A 16,394-nucleotide genomic window follows, 5' to 3' on the forward strand; every position below is an offset into this window, starting at 1 on the left:
TATATGTAACTCATTCATATTAAAATTGGATCCAACTGGTCAAAACCCATGAATTCTGTTGTCTCAACTTGTTTGAAACATTACAAGATAAATCAAGAAGCCAAGGAAGCTAATTATTGGGCTGCTAGCTAGTTTTACAACCAGTTTAAACTTTTTTTTTTTTTTTTGGTCCTTTTTTTAATAACTAAAAATTTATGTGAATTGGGTTTAGAGGAATCTCAAAAGATTAAGGTAGGAGTACACTATGACTAATCAAGGCTTAGAGTATGTATGAAAGTAACTGCCAATTACTCATCAATTCATAGAGAGATTCAAATTAACGTCATTCGTGGGTTATTATGAGTCGGGTCCTCATCAATTGGATAAGCGTTAAGACCTTTGTTGGCTTGTATTAGCATTATATTTATACATAACTACTAATAATTTGCATATTTATTTCATGAATACTATGATGATAGAATATTAGCTTATTATGTTAACTTTTAAGTGATGAATATTATAAATTTATTTAGATATTTGAATATTATATTGTGAAATTTATCGGTAATACTTTTACTTATTTTTTGTGGAATATTTCAATATAATAAAGGATAAAGATATATTAATTTTAATTTATTTCTGCGGATTCAATGTGAACCTTAAAATAATGCTTTGACTAGTTCAGGATTGTTCTGATTCTTAAAAACATCGATACAATATTACATGAGAAATATATGTCATCATCAAAGAAAGTCACCCATAATTTTCGAAGTTATTATTCATAAGTTTCATTAATATAACTTGTGGCAAAACTTAAATGATGTATTCTTCTTCAAGACCTGCATACAATAACTAACATATTATAAATGCTAATTTTAAGAAGCACAAATAATCATAACTTATAATTGGTCTATGAGGAAAAAAATTAGGATTTTAAGATATTCTTAACCATCATCATTATACATTAAGAATTATTAACAGTAAATTTTTCATTCCTAATTTTACATATATGATTTTTATTTTACAGCGCAAATTAAGCTAGTTTATTATGGACTATTGCTATTAACAAATTTAATATAGATTAATAAATTGGTTAAAATTATTTAATGCTTTTAAAATTTTAAATTACTCTTAACAGAGCTCATTAATTGTAGAGGGGTTTTATTTAATTAGTTGAAATCTTGTTTAGTTGTTGAGGAATAACAAAATAAAGATAAATTAGTTAAAGAACAAAAATTAGAGTTCTAGCCAAATTGTCTCATGTTTAATTAGGCCCTTATATGTGTTAGGATTGTAGGAATTCTATTATACCCGTACAGCTGATTCTGTTATACCTTTACAGCTGTGTAATATTCTATAATGATGTATTGTGCACTATATTAATACACGGTCCTGAGCATATGATTCAATGCTCAGATTTTATCCAATATTGCCCTATTTTCTAAGTTGGTATCAGAGCCTGTAGTGTTCTAACTCTTAAAGGTTAGGGGTGCTTGAATGACAAATAGCACTTCATGATGAGGTGGCCCAACAATAGCCCTTTGATTCAAGAAACCTGAAACAAACGGATAGAGAAAAGGATAAAAAACAACATGGTGAGAGATAAAAATTTTCCCAATAGCGCTTAAGCACTTATATCCCTTTTGTTGAGATGCTAAACCCAGATAAACACATCTCTGACTGTGAAATTGAAATTTATGGACATTGTGTGGTTTTAAGCAGGGGTAGCACGCATAGCCAAAAGGCTGTAATTTTTCACACTTTGGCTTTGTTTTATACAAATGGTACAAAGGTGTATCACCATCAAGCATTGGAGTAGGCAACCGGTTAATTAGAAAAACAGTCATTTGAAATGCATCTACCTAGTATGTAAGAGTCATACGAGCCTAAGCCAATAAAGTTAACCCAGTTTCAACAATATGACCATGTTTCCATTCTGCTCGTCTGTTTTGAACAGAGGTGTAAGGGCATGTAAACCGAAGATTAATGCCTGCTTCTTGTGCAATTGGAATGAATGATTTATACTTAGTGCCATTGTCACACTGAATAGCTTTAATCTTAAAATTAAACTAATTTTCCACCAATACTTTAAAGTGCTTAAAAGCAACCACGGTTTCATTCTTATGCTTAAGTGGATACAACCACGTATTATCGACTGAAGTCATCTAAAAAATGGACATAAAATTTGTGACCACCAGTGGACTGTATTGGTGAGGGACCCCATAAGTCCATATAGATCAATTCGAGAGGAGTATAGGCATGAGACAGGGAATTAGGAAACGACAAGAACTTTGATTTTCTAGACTAACAAGCTTTGCAGAAAAAATTTTCATTGACAGAAAATTTTAGATTACATTTATTCAAGATTTGTTTTAATATTCTAATACTAGGATGACCCAAAGTGTGGTGCCATTTTAAAAACTCATCATGATCAGTGGATCCAAGCCTTACGTAATTGATTTGTAGTCTCAAAGATGAATTACTGTCCATTGGGTAGAGTCCTTCATTGGGTGTCCCTGCCATCAGAAGCCTACCTGTCTTCGACTCGTTCACATCACAACCAGCTTTGTTAAAATTAACATCAACAGGATTGTCTTGGATTAGTCTATCAACACTAAGTAAATTCTTAGTAGCAGAGGGAACCAACAAAACGTCCTTAAGAAATACTCCTCCGGTCCTTATTATAAGACCCAATTTGACTTTTTATTTGGTCCTAATTATAAGACCCAATCCATTTTGTTTCTTATATTTATGCATTTTTTTCCAAGATAATCCTTCTAATAATGATAGTTTTAGCCAATATACTTAATTAGCAAGGATATTTTAGGAATGACAACACTTATTTATTATAAATAACCAACTTAACTTACTTCCTTAATCTCCTCAAATAAGTCAATTGGGTCTTATAATTAGGACCGGAGGAGTAATTTAGATTGGTTACACGGAAGAGTAGTAGAACCAACACCCACTATATGATCTCGTCCACCAGTACAAATAACAATGTGTAACTTACCAACAGGAGCTACATGATCCAAATTTTCTAAATGTGGCATGACATTATAGTTCACTATGCTGTCCATATACCAGGATGGATCTGTGACAATATGAGGATTTGCATAATAAGTCTACAGGGAATAATAAAAAATATCATTAATGAGATTAGTGGGTTTATAGTAACAGGTGGCCAATGTGTGACTGAGACATTGACACCAACTGCACCATAGACAACCATTGCCTCCATTACGATGGCCACGACCATTTCCACCTCTGAAATTTTGAGAATCATGCCAGCCACCACGATTACTACCAGAGTCAGAGCTTCACCCAGAATTTGAATGAGAGTTCTCAGCTTAAGCAGTATTAACAGAGGACTGAAGAGTCAAAGTGGAAAGTTGAGATAGCTGCTTGAGCATCTGGTCAAAAGCTAGAAGAGATGACTATGCTTCAACCCAAGTCAAATTAGCTTGGTCCATAAGTTTTACTAAGATGGCATTATAATCAGCATCCAGTTCGTTCAGGGTATGAAGGATTAGGTCATCGGTGCCAATAGATGCTCCAGCAAGCACAAGTTCATCAAAGAAGCTTTTCATCTTGGCTAAATAGACATCTATTTTCAAGGAATTCTTCTTGGTATTATGAAGCTTGGTCTTAATGGCCATGACTCTGGCCTTTGTAGAAGCATAAGTCAATTCTTAGGCACTTTGCCACAAATCTTCAGCAGTTTTGGAATGTAGCAACTGAGCAGAAACTTCTAGTGACATTGTATTGCGCAGCCACCCAACTAACATATAGTCAACCGAATACCATTCTTCAAAGGCTGGATTGGATTTTGTGGTTCCTGCAGCATTAGCAATCTATCGTGGAGGTGCACTAACAGTGCTGTCAATATGCGACGCAAGCCTGTTTCCCTCAATGAGTGGTCTAATAATGGATTCCCAGACGAGATACTTCGTACAGTCTAGCTTGACCGCTGTCGTCTGGCTAGAGGAGCTAAAAAGTGGAAAGGTCTTGACAGATGATAAAGCAGACGATGAAACTGAGGTGGTTGAATTGATAGTGGAGGCTGCCGCCATTCCTTGCTCTGATGCCAATTACTTTCGAAACAGCTACATAAGGATTAAATGACCCGCCATGATAATTTTCTGTAAAATATTTTTTTATTTTTATTTTTTAAGTGTAATTTGTTAATTAGTTAATGTATAATTTTTTACCAATTCATAATTTCAAATTTAAATTTTCTTTACATTTTTATCATATAATATTAATTTGGTGTTATTTATTTTTCAAATAAAATTTCCATTTTCAATAATTTGGAATTTTATCATATAAAATGAATTTGGTGTTAATTACTTAATTTATCTTCTTTTTATTTTTTATTTTCAGGCTCTTGTTGTTGTTGTTGAATATACTGATAATAAGAAACTGGTGATGGCAATACTGCTGCAATATTAGGGCTATACAAATGATTTGGAGTAGTATCAGCAATCTCTTGAGGATGAGGATGTCGGTGAAGATGATGATGATGTTGGCGAGCCTGGGCACGAAACACAGCAAGTTGTTGAAGAATAAGCTCCAGTTCAGCCTCATGGTAGTTTTGGGCAATATTAGGGTCTATGCTTTTGTAATTCATTGCTATAAACTTTGAGAACATACGCATTGGATGCTTTGGCAGTGAATGAGATATATAATCTTCTAAAGCTTGTTGCTAATAAATTCAATTTGCACGCCTTTTTTTTTTGGGGATTCAACTCCTTTACTTGCATGCTATGGTTTTACCACTCTACATCACTGTATCAAAAATGGAAGCTCTTTAATAGAAATACATTTTTACTTAATAATTTCTTTTAAACAAACCTAAGCATTTAAAGCAATAATATGAGGTTTGATTTTTTCTAGGTAAAATTTGTGGGATTTTATTGATATACAGTTTTGTAACATTTTGTTATACTACATAACAAATAAAATAACTAAAATTATAGTGAAATTTGCTGAAAAATCCTCCATCACAAAATTTATTGCCCAAAACTACTTAAAATTTGTTTAAGAACCTAGATGTAACTTATGTTTAGAGGATATAATTCTTTTTCAATTGTATGCATGGCTAAAGATATTTGTACATAAATGAAGTCTAAAGATATGCTACATACAATTGAAAACAAATTATACCATTGACCCGCTCCAAGAATCTAGGTTTTTATGTATGCTTGGGCAATGAGGTATTTCTTATACTCAATAAACATTTTTTTATTTTTCCGCATTTCAATAAAAATTTAAAAATTAAAAGTGTGTATATAAATTAAGATTTTGAATTCAAACTTTTCCCATTCACAATAAACACTCATTGATGGCTTACTTAGATGAACAGTAGTAGGGTTTCTAAACATATATTTTATGATTTTTTTGCCCTTTTGTCAACGGTGGCCGGATAATTGGAAACAACCTGATGTTCAAATGTTCAATCATCACTACTACAAAAAATACATTTAATGGTGGCTAAAATAAGCTTTTCACGGTGGTTTTGAGACCGGCGTCTATGCCATAGACATAAAATGTAGAGGATTTCACAGCGGTTTAAGAACCGCCATGGTATGTGGCCTTTCACAGTGGTTATATAAATAACCACTGTGAAATTTTTTTTGTTTTTTTAGTCTACGTTTCACCCTACTGATCAAGATGGAATGGGAGAACAAAGTCTCAAAAGAAGTCTCTCACCAGTTAAAAGCATTCTGATAGAGTAAATATAGATTCTTTCCCCCCGTAATAGCGTCACTTAGCTTCACCTTCAGCCACCAGATCGAAGCAACTAAGATTTAATAAAAATAAAATCAAAGACTTAGATCTGATAAAATCAAAGACTCAGATCTGCTAAAAATCAGATCTCTTTAAACTCAGATTAAACATCATATTTTTAAGCAAAGAAAATAATCATATCAAACCACAAAAACTATAAAATCCACAGAAAGAATGGAGGTGAAAAACTCACAAATAAGAATGAAGAGGATGAGGCGATGGTGACAGCAACAATAACGGTGATGGAAGAACATGGCGGAAATAATAGAAGCAATGGATAAATGCCGAAAAATGTAAGAGGAGAGAGAAAATAGAGTGAGGATGATATGGAGACTATAAGCTCTGATTCTGAAAAGTGAAAACTATCGTGTGATGGATTTTAAAATTTTGATAGATTTTTTACGGCGGTTATTTAAAAAACCACAATTAAAAGTCCGCTTATAATTACAGAAATGCCACTGTCATTTTTTTACAATGTTTTTTCTAATAACCGTCGTAAATTAGCGTCGTGAAAGCTCTTTTTTGTGGTAGTGCATAGAGATATTGGTCAAATTTAACTCTAAAAGTTGCAGATATAAGCATTTAATCTATTTCACATACTTAGTCAATCAATACAAAAATAATACTCCTTTGGGACTATTTATATTATTAATAATAAGCCATAATATGATTTTCAAATTAAAGGAAAATGGATGTAAATCTTCTGCATCTCTCCAACGACATGCACGATTAATGTGCATTTCCCAAAATTCTCCAATATTTGACATCACAACTACCAAAGACTCGATTTAATTCATCAGCAAGTTTCAACAAGCACAAAGAAATTTATTGATGAACAGTATGATTTAATATGTAAAACAAAAACTGTACATCTTCGTCGTATATCTTTTACCGATACGATCATGAAATTATCTTAAATGAACGAACAGATTGAATCAACAGCTCGCAAACAAATTAGTTGTCACTCAAGGATCCACAGGTTATAGAGTCTTTATTGTATTTGAGAATGATGGAGTTAATGAAACCAATAATAAGGTTCTATTTTGCACATAAATTTCAACGATGATGTCTCTAAAGTAAACTCATACTTTATTATTAGTATATTTTGTACAAGCTATATTTTCTACCTTTTTCCAAAACTGTATTTTCTGAACGAATCCCTTCTACCAAAACTTGAAAATGAAATTGGGAAATAGATCATAATGATGGACAAAGAAGAACGAAATTGCAGAAGAATTTCATATAAATTGCAAAACTTTGTGTGCCTTATAAATTAATAACGATGATATAAAACACACATACTCCATCTGCATTAATTATTATTATTGTTCCACTAGTAATTCTTCAGGTTCAAAACCTGTCATCACGATGAATATCAAGCATAGACGAAGAAGACGACGACTTATGATCATTATACAATTCATCACCCACATAACCACTTTGTTCATCCCCGCCATTCTTGTTCTGCAACGACAAAGACGACAAAGACATTGAATCCTGCGAAACCCAATAATTAACATCGTCCTGCAAATTATTATTATTACTCTGATGATGGTGATGATCCTTATTAACTACCATCATATTCATCGTCGGCTCTTGTTGTTGCTGTTGAATATACTGGTAATGAGAAACTGGTGATGGCAATACTGCTGCAATATTAGGGCTATACAAATGATCTGGAGTAGTGTCAACAATCTCTTGAGGATGAGAATGCCGATGAAGATGATGATGATGGCGAGCCTGGGCACGAAATACAGCAAGTTGTTGAAGAATAAGCTCGAGTTCAGCCTCATGGTATTGAATCTGGGCGACAAGTTCTTGAATGTGCCTGTAACAACCTCCAACAGGGTCGGCGGCTCGCATGTCGGACTGATATATGATGCTTCGCATGGCTTCGTTGCGACTGTGAGGGTCGAGGTTTTCGATGATTCTGGTGATGTTCCGGACACCAAACAACTTATGGGCGTTGAGGAATTGACGTTGTCGATCGTGAGGGAAATAAGGAGCGAGAATACAGTCAGGAGCACACTTCTTACGTTGGTACTTACAAGCAGCACAAGCCTGGTTATTGTTGTTGTTATGGTGGTTACTGGTATTATTATTGTTGTTATTCCGAACGTTCATGGCAATGCGAAGGTTTGGATTTCAGAGAAAGAAGGAGAGAGAAGTGCGTCGGCGACTCCGGCGGGAAAGGCTGGGGGATGAGGGAGAGACGGAGGTTAGAGAGATCTCCTGAAATTTCTGGGCTTTAGTTGAAGACAAACCTCAGAGATATATATAAGTAGGAATTAATTAAAATGAGACATTGTGTGAAATGAGAGATAGAGATAATAGGATTGTTTGCATTACTACTTGTGTGATTATACTTATAAATAGCATTTTCTGGGTTAAATTTAGGCACAATTCATTGAAGGGAAATCGCAATCAAAGAAATATTAATGCATGCACACATTATTATTATTTATACTTATTAATGATGGTTAAAATTCAATTTTTCTCAATATTATAAAATAAAATCGCTCGCTCGTATCTATAATTTGATGTTTTGAATGTTAAGAGAATATATATATTACAAAAATATTATTTTAAATTTGTTACTACAGAGTGATAACTTCTTATTTTTATGGTTGTTATTAAGAAGATTCTAATAACTAGTATATTGAACTAACTCATGAGTCATGTGTAAGTGATATATAGGGATTCTCATACCCTAGACAAATAGTTCAAAATTTAAATTTTAGAGACATACCACTTGCTCTCAATTAGACTATTAGAGTCAGGAATGAGTACAACGGTTGCCCTTCTGATTTTTTTTTTTTAAACCATGAGCCCTTTTTGATTATTTCATTTTATTATATATATATATTTTTTGCCAACTTTATTATATTTTTTTAATGTTATTGATGATGTCACAAATATTTAATTCTTATTGTGTTATTTGTAAAATTGTAGTTATTCAATGTTTTTGCTAAAGATGTTCAATTTTTCAAATATGTTTTTTTTTTGCTAAGGAGAATATCGAATATGTTTGATATAACATGTTCCTCTCCCTTGGTAGTGTTTGTTTTTTCATTTTTTTTTTGACCAGCTTGTTTGTTTTTCATTTGCAATTTAGAGAATCGTTTGATTTATATTATACGCATTTGATATTCTTGGAACTTCTTCTATGCGTTTAATTTTTTTATTTAAAATTTATGAATAATTTTTTGAAGTAATATATTCATTTAAAGCAGGCAATGGATAATTGGATATGTACTGCCGTGCTCCCATTCCTTTTCATTTTGTCGCATTTCTTCTCATCCTCTCATATTAAGAAAAAATGTTGAGAACAATTTTTTTAATATTTAATTAAATAAAATTAAATTCAAAATAATGAAATGCCATTTTAAATAAAGAAAACTCGACTTCACCAAAAAAAAAAAAGAAAACTCGAGAACACAAAAGGGAAAAGGGAAGGAATGTGAATTCCTGGTCCCGAAGGGAGAAAGGAAAAGGGAATCACAAAGCACTTAAACCCTCTCTAAAGCCCTCTTGGCATACTTGCTCTTGCCAGTGGCCATCCCTTCTGTTCATCTGCTTCACCGCATTCATTTTTCGATCTGGCAATGCATCGAGTAGCTTCCAAACTAGCGTCGTCCATCGGCTCCTCCTCTTCCAAAAAACTTGTAAGAAAGTTTCCTTCTTTCTCGAGTGTTACCTATTTCATTTGCATCTCAAAATTTTCAACCTCTGGTCACTCTGCCTTCCAAACTACAGAATGAGCCTTTCTTTTTCTCTTCTTATTCTTTTCGTTTGTGCTTGGATCAAATTAGCAAGCTTTTCGTATCTGGGTGATCATAGAACATATTGCTTCAGTATTGTTTACTACTTTCTGCACTAGTTTGTGCTCTTGTTTAGTTGGGCGGCTGATTTCTGGATGGATTATTTGCCGGTCTGATTTCCCCCTTAATATTTAATTTTTATTGGACAGGTATGTAATCGGATAATATCCAACAGAAATTATGTGGCGAAAGATATCAACTTTGGAATTGGGGCACGCGCTGCTATGCTTCAAGGGGTTTCTGAGGTTGCAGCGGCTGTAAAAGTAACAATGGGACCTAGGGTACTGATTCCGGATCACTTGGTTCTTCTTCGTTCATGCTAGTTAATGGTTGTGACTATTATAGTGAACTCTGGTGGTCATTATGTATCTTTATGAATTCTCTTGGTGCTGACAAGGTCAAACCTTTCTGGTAGCTAGGGGACGTATTCTTATTACTTGTCCCTTCGGATGAATGACTTTTTCAAATTTTTGTTGCAAGTTAGAGGCTAAAAGCTATTACTGAAACTTGTGACTGGCCATAATTCAAAATGGCGAATGACTTTCATTTCGAATGATTGGTTCAGGGCCGCAATGTAATCATTGAGAAAAGTCATGGAAAACTCAAGATTACAAAGGATGGAGTGACGGTTGCCAGAAGTGTCAAATTTGAAGACAAGGCCAAAAATCTTGGTGCTGATCTCGTGAAGCAGGTGGCTAAGGCTACCAATACTGCTGCTGGCGATGGTGATGACTTAGAGATTTTGTTCCTAAATAAATATGCAATGTTGCGAAATGAGAGATTGATTTTTATTCAATATTTAGCTGTATACATAGATAATTGGCTTTACAATACCTTAATGCTTTGAACTCTAGATAAGTTAGGTCAGCTAAATCTGACAATTCTTTGGTAGCCAATAATATAAATTACTGCTATTTCATCAGGTTTAATGAAGACTTTTTGGTAAAATAGTTTTAGTCCATGAAAATTACCCTTTTTTTTTTTTTTTAATAACTTGTTTAAGTGATCTAAAGCTACAGATCAAATGGAAGAAAGAAGTTTTAAGAGAAGATTATATGCAATAGCAGTTGTGACTCTTTACCTGCACATTTTTCTTAACAGTCTTAAGTTTGAAAATGGATCTCTTAATTGTTTTCAATTACCTTCCTAGCTCTGGTCACTTTTTACTTTCCCGTCTCAGGCAATATGTAGCTAATGTTTGATGCTTTCTAATCTTACATAGTCATTGTTCTCTAATTCCAGGTACCACTTGTGCAACTGTTCTTACACAGGCTATACTTACAGAAGGTTGCAAAGCAATTGCTGCTGGTGTAAATGTCATGGATTTGCGAAATGGTATAAATAAGGCAGTTGATGCTGTAATTACTGATTTGAAAAGCAGAGCATTAATGATTAGCACACAAGAAGAAATAACCCAGGTGCTAGTGATTCTCCTGCAAAGTTTTCTTCTGCTAGTTAGATAGTTATTATCCCTTTGCTTGGATGGGAAGAAAAATTGAGAGGAAAGAAAATGAGAGGAGAGAAAATGGAGAAAAGAGAAAATTGGGGAGAAAATATTATCACCTCTCATGTTTGGATGGACAAAAGAAAACAAAAAGGAAAATAAGTAAATATATGAATGACTAAATGACTAAAATACCCTTTTTGTTATATCAAAATATATTTTGATTAAAATCAAATTAAATATCATAATGAAAAACCATATTTACATTAACATAATTATATAATTTAAAATTGAATTATTTGATAAAGATATATTATCATGTTATTATATCTTAATATCAAATAGTTTTGTAAAAAAAAAAAATTGTGTAATGTAATGCTAAGAAAACCAAAACAACGACTCTACTTGTTTTTCCTTTCAGTTCATTTTAGAAGGATTTTTGTAATCTTAGTTATTTTATTTTTCAATGAAGCAAACATAGAAGAAAAACTTGATAATAATAAATAAAGTGAAAAAATGGAAAAAAAAAAATAGGTACTCCTCCGGTCCTTAATATAGGACCCAATTGGTGAATTGGTTTTGGTCCTAAATATAAGACCCATTTCTCATATTTATCAATTATCTCTAAATTACCCTTATGGATACCCTTTCAACCATAATCAAGTAGAAGAGAAAGATGAGGTATTAAGAAATATGATTATGGTATTTTAGGAAAAACGTGTCATATTTCTTATAATTAACTAACTCACCTAACTTCCTTAATCTAATCAAATTAGTTAAATGGGTCTTATATTAAGGACCGGAGGAGTATTATTTAGCTGAAAAAACATATGTAAGGGTAGAGAATCTTCTCATTTTCTCTCCATGTATGGAGGGAAAAGCTGGGAGGAAAATGGGATGTGGGACCCACCTTATTTTCTCCTCAACTTTTCTTTCCTCCCACTTTTCTTCCCTTATCCAAATAGGAGAAAAACCACTTCTCCCCCTATTTTCCTCCCTAGTTTTTCTTCCCTCTCATTTTCTCTCCATCCAAACATAGCATATAGGGTCTATGCTTTTGTACTTCATTACTATAAACTTTGAGAACATATACATTGGATGCTTTGGCAGTGAATGAGATATATAATCTTCTAAAGCTTGTTGCTGATAATTCGATTTGCACACCTTTTTTTTTTTGGGGGGGGGGGATCAGCTCCTTTACTAGCATGCTATTGTTTTACGGCTCTACATCCCCGTACAAAAAATGGAAGCTCTTTGCAATTATGTTGTGCATGTGACAATTTTATGCTTAGTAGTGCTTCTTGTCTTTTCCATTTTCTCAATGTAGGCTGAGCTTTCTCTGTTTGTTGATTGTGGGAATTACTAGATGACTTAAAACTGCTATTCTCGGTACTAGTTTATTTATTTATTTTAATTGTGCATCTATTTCCTATATATGATTACTAGGTTGGAACTATATCTGCTAATGGAGAGTGTGATATTGGAGAGCTTATTGCAAGAGCAATGGAGAAAGTTGGAAAGGAGGGAGTCATTACTGTTGCTGTAAGCAACTTTGCCCTTTTTTCTTGGTTGCATTTAAAGTTGGCAAATTTTGACGCCAGATTATTAGAACTATGGTTAAACACTGCAGGATGGGAACACTTTGCATAATGAGTTGGAAGTGGTAGAAGGAATGAAGCTGACCAGAGGCTATATATCTCCTTATTTTATTACTGATCATAAGACCCAGAAATGTGTAAGTCCTGATTCAACATGTAGCTGCTAACATCTTTGCCAGAACTCTCAACTTGTTGAACTTACACGTGGTTTGCATTTTTATCTTGGTTTTGCTGAAAATCATTTTGTAATGGCATATTGGGGACATAATTCTTCATTGTCTTCTTTTAATTATTCAGTCCTATGTCATCTGTTAAAGTTAATTCCTCCAGAAGACAGGCCTTGGCCTTGTTAATCTCGTCTTGCTATCCTTTAATCTTGCATAGAATATGGATCCAAGGCTCTAGCTTATTCCTGCCGAAGCTTAATTTACCGATATTGCTAAAGATCTTCCTAGATTTATTGTTATTTTTTTAATGACAAGATCCTCTATTTTTTTTCTTTTTATTTGTTTGTCATGAGCTCTTTGTTTATTCAATCGTGTATGGTGTAAATAAATAGCTTCTTTCAACTTGATTTAGTTACTTGGATTGAGCATGATCTGTTGAATAATAGTCATTTTCGTTTTGTTAGGAATTGGAGCATCCCCTTATACTAATCCATGAGAAGAAAATATCAGATATGAGCTCACTGGTGAAAATATTGGAGCTAGCAATGGAGGTGGCCAGGAAAATCATTGAATATGTTGATTTGCAATTAAATTTTGGTAAAATAATAGTTTAGAGTCTTCTCATTTGCTAGTTTTCTATTTGAATTTTGAACAGAAGCATAGGCCACTCCTTGTTGTTGCGGAGGATGTTGAGAGTGAGGCTCTGGCTATGCTTATACTCAACAAGCATCGTGCTGGGCTTAAGGTGATTATGTGTCTATTTGTACTGTTTTGTACTTTGTACTTAATTTTGTGTCTACTGGCTTTCCACATTCACAAAGTTTCTCGTGTTTTAGGTTTGTGCTGTAAAAGCTCCTGGTTTTGGAGAAAATAGAAAAGCTGGTTTAGATGATCTAGCCATTCTTACGGGAGGAGAGGTGAATATTCTACCCTCATCTATTTTTCAGATATTGTGCAGTAGATTTGTCCCCTCTAGTTTTTAATAAGGATCAAGGAATTGTGTCGCTGAGGTCTAGCATGTTGGAATAGAGCTTGTTATGTGTCGTGTGAATATTAATGATGTGTTCAAAAGCAGGTCATTACAGAAGAACGAGGTTTGACTCTAGATAAAGTCCAGCTAGAAATGCTTGGTTCTGCCAGAAAGGTCTGTGGTTGGAAGCTATATAATGAGTTTTAGGCTCCCCGGACGTAAGTGCCTAACTAATTTAAGGTGCAACAGGTTACTGTTTCTCTTGATGATACTATTATTCTACATGGCGGTGGGGATAAGAAGCTCATTGAAGATAGATGTGAGCAGGTAGGATTTCTCATAAAGTGTTGTTTTCTTGAAATAGCATGAGATTTTTTATTATACTTCCACCTAAATGATCGTCTATATATCTGTTAAGTGAGGTGACAGGGCATATTTATATCTTCCGCAAACAGAAATGACCCTTTCTGAGAGCAGTAGAATATCACCTACAGCCTACAGATGTTACTTAATATGTGCTCATCCGGATTTAACTGAAGAAATGTTTTCTCTGCCCTCCCTCCTCTCTTTCTACTGTTTCCTCTTTGATTGGATATGCTTCCTATTCTCTTCGTAACTTGAAGATGCTCCCTTGTTTTGTTTTGTTTGTTTGTTTTTTTTTTTTTTTTTTGGGCCGGGCATCTCATGATGTTTAAAATGTGAACATTTTTAGCTCAGGGCAGCAATTGAAAAGAGCACTGCCACATTTGATAAAGAGAAAGCACAGGAACGACTATCAAAGCTTTCTGGTGGTGTAGCTATTTTCAAGGTTCGTCTCATAGCCTTATAAATTCTGTTATAATAATAAATATGTTTACCTTATTCCCACTTGGAAATGGAACCAAACCTTTTCAGGTTGGAGGGGCTAGTGAAACAGAAGTTGGGGAAAGGAAGGATAGGGTAACTGATGCCATAAATGCTACAAGAGCAGCCGTGGAGGAGGGAATTGTGCCAGGTGACTCATTTTGGTTCCTTGCTGTTTGATCGAAAAGTACACAGAAAGAGCCGAGCAGCATATGCAATTTGTTCTTGTTCCCTTTCTATAGAGATCTTTCCATTTATTTTGGTTAAAATGTAATTTGTCTAATCAGGCGGTGGAGTTGCTCTCTTATATGCGAGTAAAATATTGGGCAACCTTCAAACCCGAAATGAGGATGAGAAGAGAGGAGTGGAGATAATTCAGAATGCACTTAAGGTTGTTTCATTGGCTAAATACTTCCTCTTTGGGCATTCTAGATTAAATAATTACTAATGAATCATATTGGTCTCTGCAGGCACCTGCATTCGCAATAGCTTCTAATGCTGGTTTTGATGGTGCTTTAGTTACTGGGAAATTGTTGGAACAAGACGATGATAAATTTGGTTTTGACGCCGCTAAAGGTTTGTACTCTCAGTTGTTTCCAATGTGAAACCATGCGGAACCCTAATATGGTTATAACTTTCTCCTGCTAGTATTTTTCAGAACTAAGAGATATGCGTGCTCTATTGCTTGTTCTCAAAGTGGAATTACTTCTGTTGGTTTAAGTACATTGGCACAATCCTAGTTATTATGATGATGTTTTATGTTTGCTATGAAGTTTTTTGAGTAGCTCTACTCTTGTCCTAGGGTTGGTTTCAAGTCATTATTTGTTGCTTTTTGGTAATTAAAGGTTATGTTGCTGTGTGCTGAAGCAGGTGTTTATGTTGACATGGTGAAGTCCGGAATTATAGATCCTCTTAAAGTTGTCAGAACAGCATTGGTTGATGCTGCCAGGTGAAATTTTAGCAGTGCATAACCATTTTCTACCCATGCATGCGCATGTTCTTTTGTTTTATTTTTTTTTCCCCTCCCTATTTTTGAATTGGAGGGGCAAGTATTAACGGTTTGAGGTGACTAGTGGGATTGAACTTGAATCACACGCTTGTTGAGGGAGTTTTCATGTCACTGGGCTGCATAGCTATTGGCTAATACATATATTATGAATTTCTGTCTGTCTGTCTGTCTCTCTGTCTCAATTAAATTTTGCTGTTGTAAATGCAGTGTGTCCTTGCTGCTGACAACAACTGAAGCGTCTGTGGTGGATGATACGACTGGCCCAAATAAACCTCCAAAGCGTGTGGCAGATATGGATGAGTTGGACATCTAACTTGGTCAAACCCATTTTTGAGAAACATTTTCTGACTCTGAACTCGCCCCCGAGATCGAAAGCTCTGTACTTCATTTACAGAGCCAGGGGGTCCATTCTTGATTCTTTCCTCCATATTTTGAACTCATTGCTGCGAAACCTGAAGCTCTGTATCCACCATGTGTTGTCACAAATAGATTTAATGATTGAGTCCATAGAAAACATGATATTATAATATTACATTAGCGGGAAGTTCCCTTTTAATTTTTGGAAATATATCTTGTTCTTGAGATTAAAAGATATGACTTCGTTTGCACTGCAAGCTGTAGGTATTGTCCTATCAAGTTACGTATAAACACATTTACCATTTATGTAATATAGTAATTATTTCAAATATGTGTCTGGTTAATAAAAATTTAATAAATGAAAATAAATGTATTTTTATAATTGTTCAAGTGGTAATAAAATTAATATTTCTTCA

The 16,394-nt window shown here is 34.1% G+C and overlaps 2 protein-coding genes across 2 annotated transcripts; one reads left to right on the plus strand and one right to left on the minus strand.

Annotated features, from left to right (window-relative positions):
* Positions 1-7,119: 7,119 nt before the first annotated feature.
* LOC114753277 (LOB domain-containing protein 22-like) lies at positions 7,120-7,893 on the minus strand. The gene has a single exon (XM_028941950.1). It carries the CDS (start codon positions 7,891-7,893, stop codon positions 7,120-7,122), a length of 774 nt encoding a protein of 257 aa, XP_028797783.1.
* A 1,437-nt stretch (positions 7,894-9,330) lies between these two features.
* LOC114753279 (chaperonin CPN60-like 2, mitochondrial) lies at positions 9,331-16,187 on the plus strand. The gene is made up of 17 exons (XM_028941952.1): positions 9,331-9,434; positions 9,740-9,871; positions 10,156-10,315; positions 10,833-11,008; positions 12,481-12,576; positions 12,665-12,769; positions 13,264-13,350; positions 13,455-13,544; positions 13,636-13,716; positions 13,875-13,943; positions 14,019-14,096; positions 14,482-14,577; positions 14,664-14,763; positions 14,900-15,003; positions 15,083-15,188; positions 15,483-15,561; positions 15,829-16,187. The coding sequence occupies exons 1-17, from the start codon at positions 9,375-9,377 to the stop codon at positions 15,932-15,934; spliced, it is 1,725 nt and encodes a 574-aa protein (XP_028797785.1). The 5' UTR covers positions 9,331-9,374; the 3' UTR covers positions 15,935-16,187.
* The last annotated feature ends 207 nt before the right edge of the window (positions 16,188-16,394 follow it).

Source organism: Neltuma alba, unplaced genomic scaffold (genome assembly GCF_004799145.2).
Source record: "Neltuma alba isolate B1F8T4 unplaced genomic scaffold, ASM479914v2 tig00007828_pilon, whole genome shotgun sequence".
Classification (NCBI taxonomy): domain Eukaryota; kingdom Viridiplantae; phylum Streptophyta; class Magnoliopsida; order Fabales; family Fabaceae; genus Neltuma; species Neltuma alba.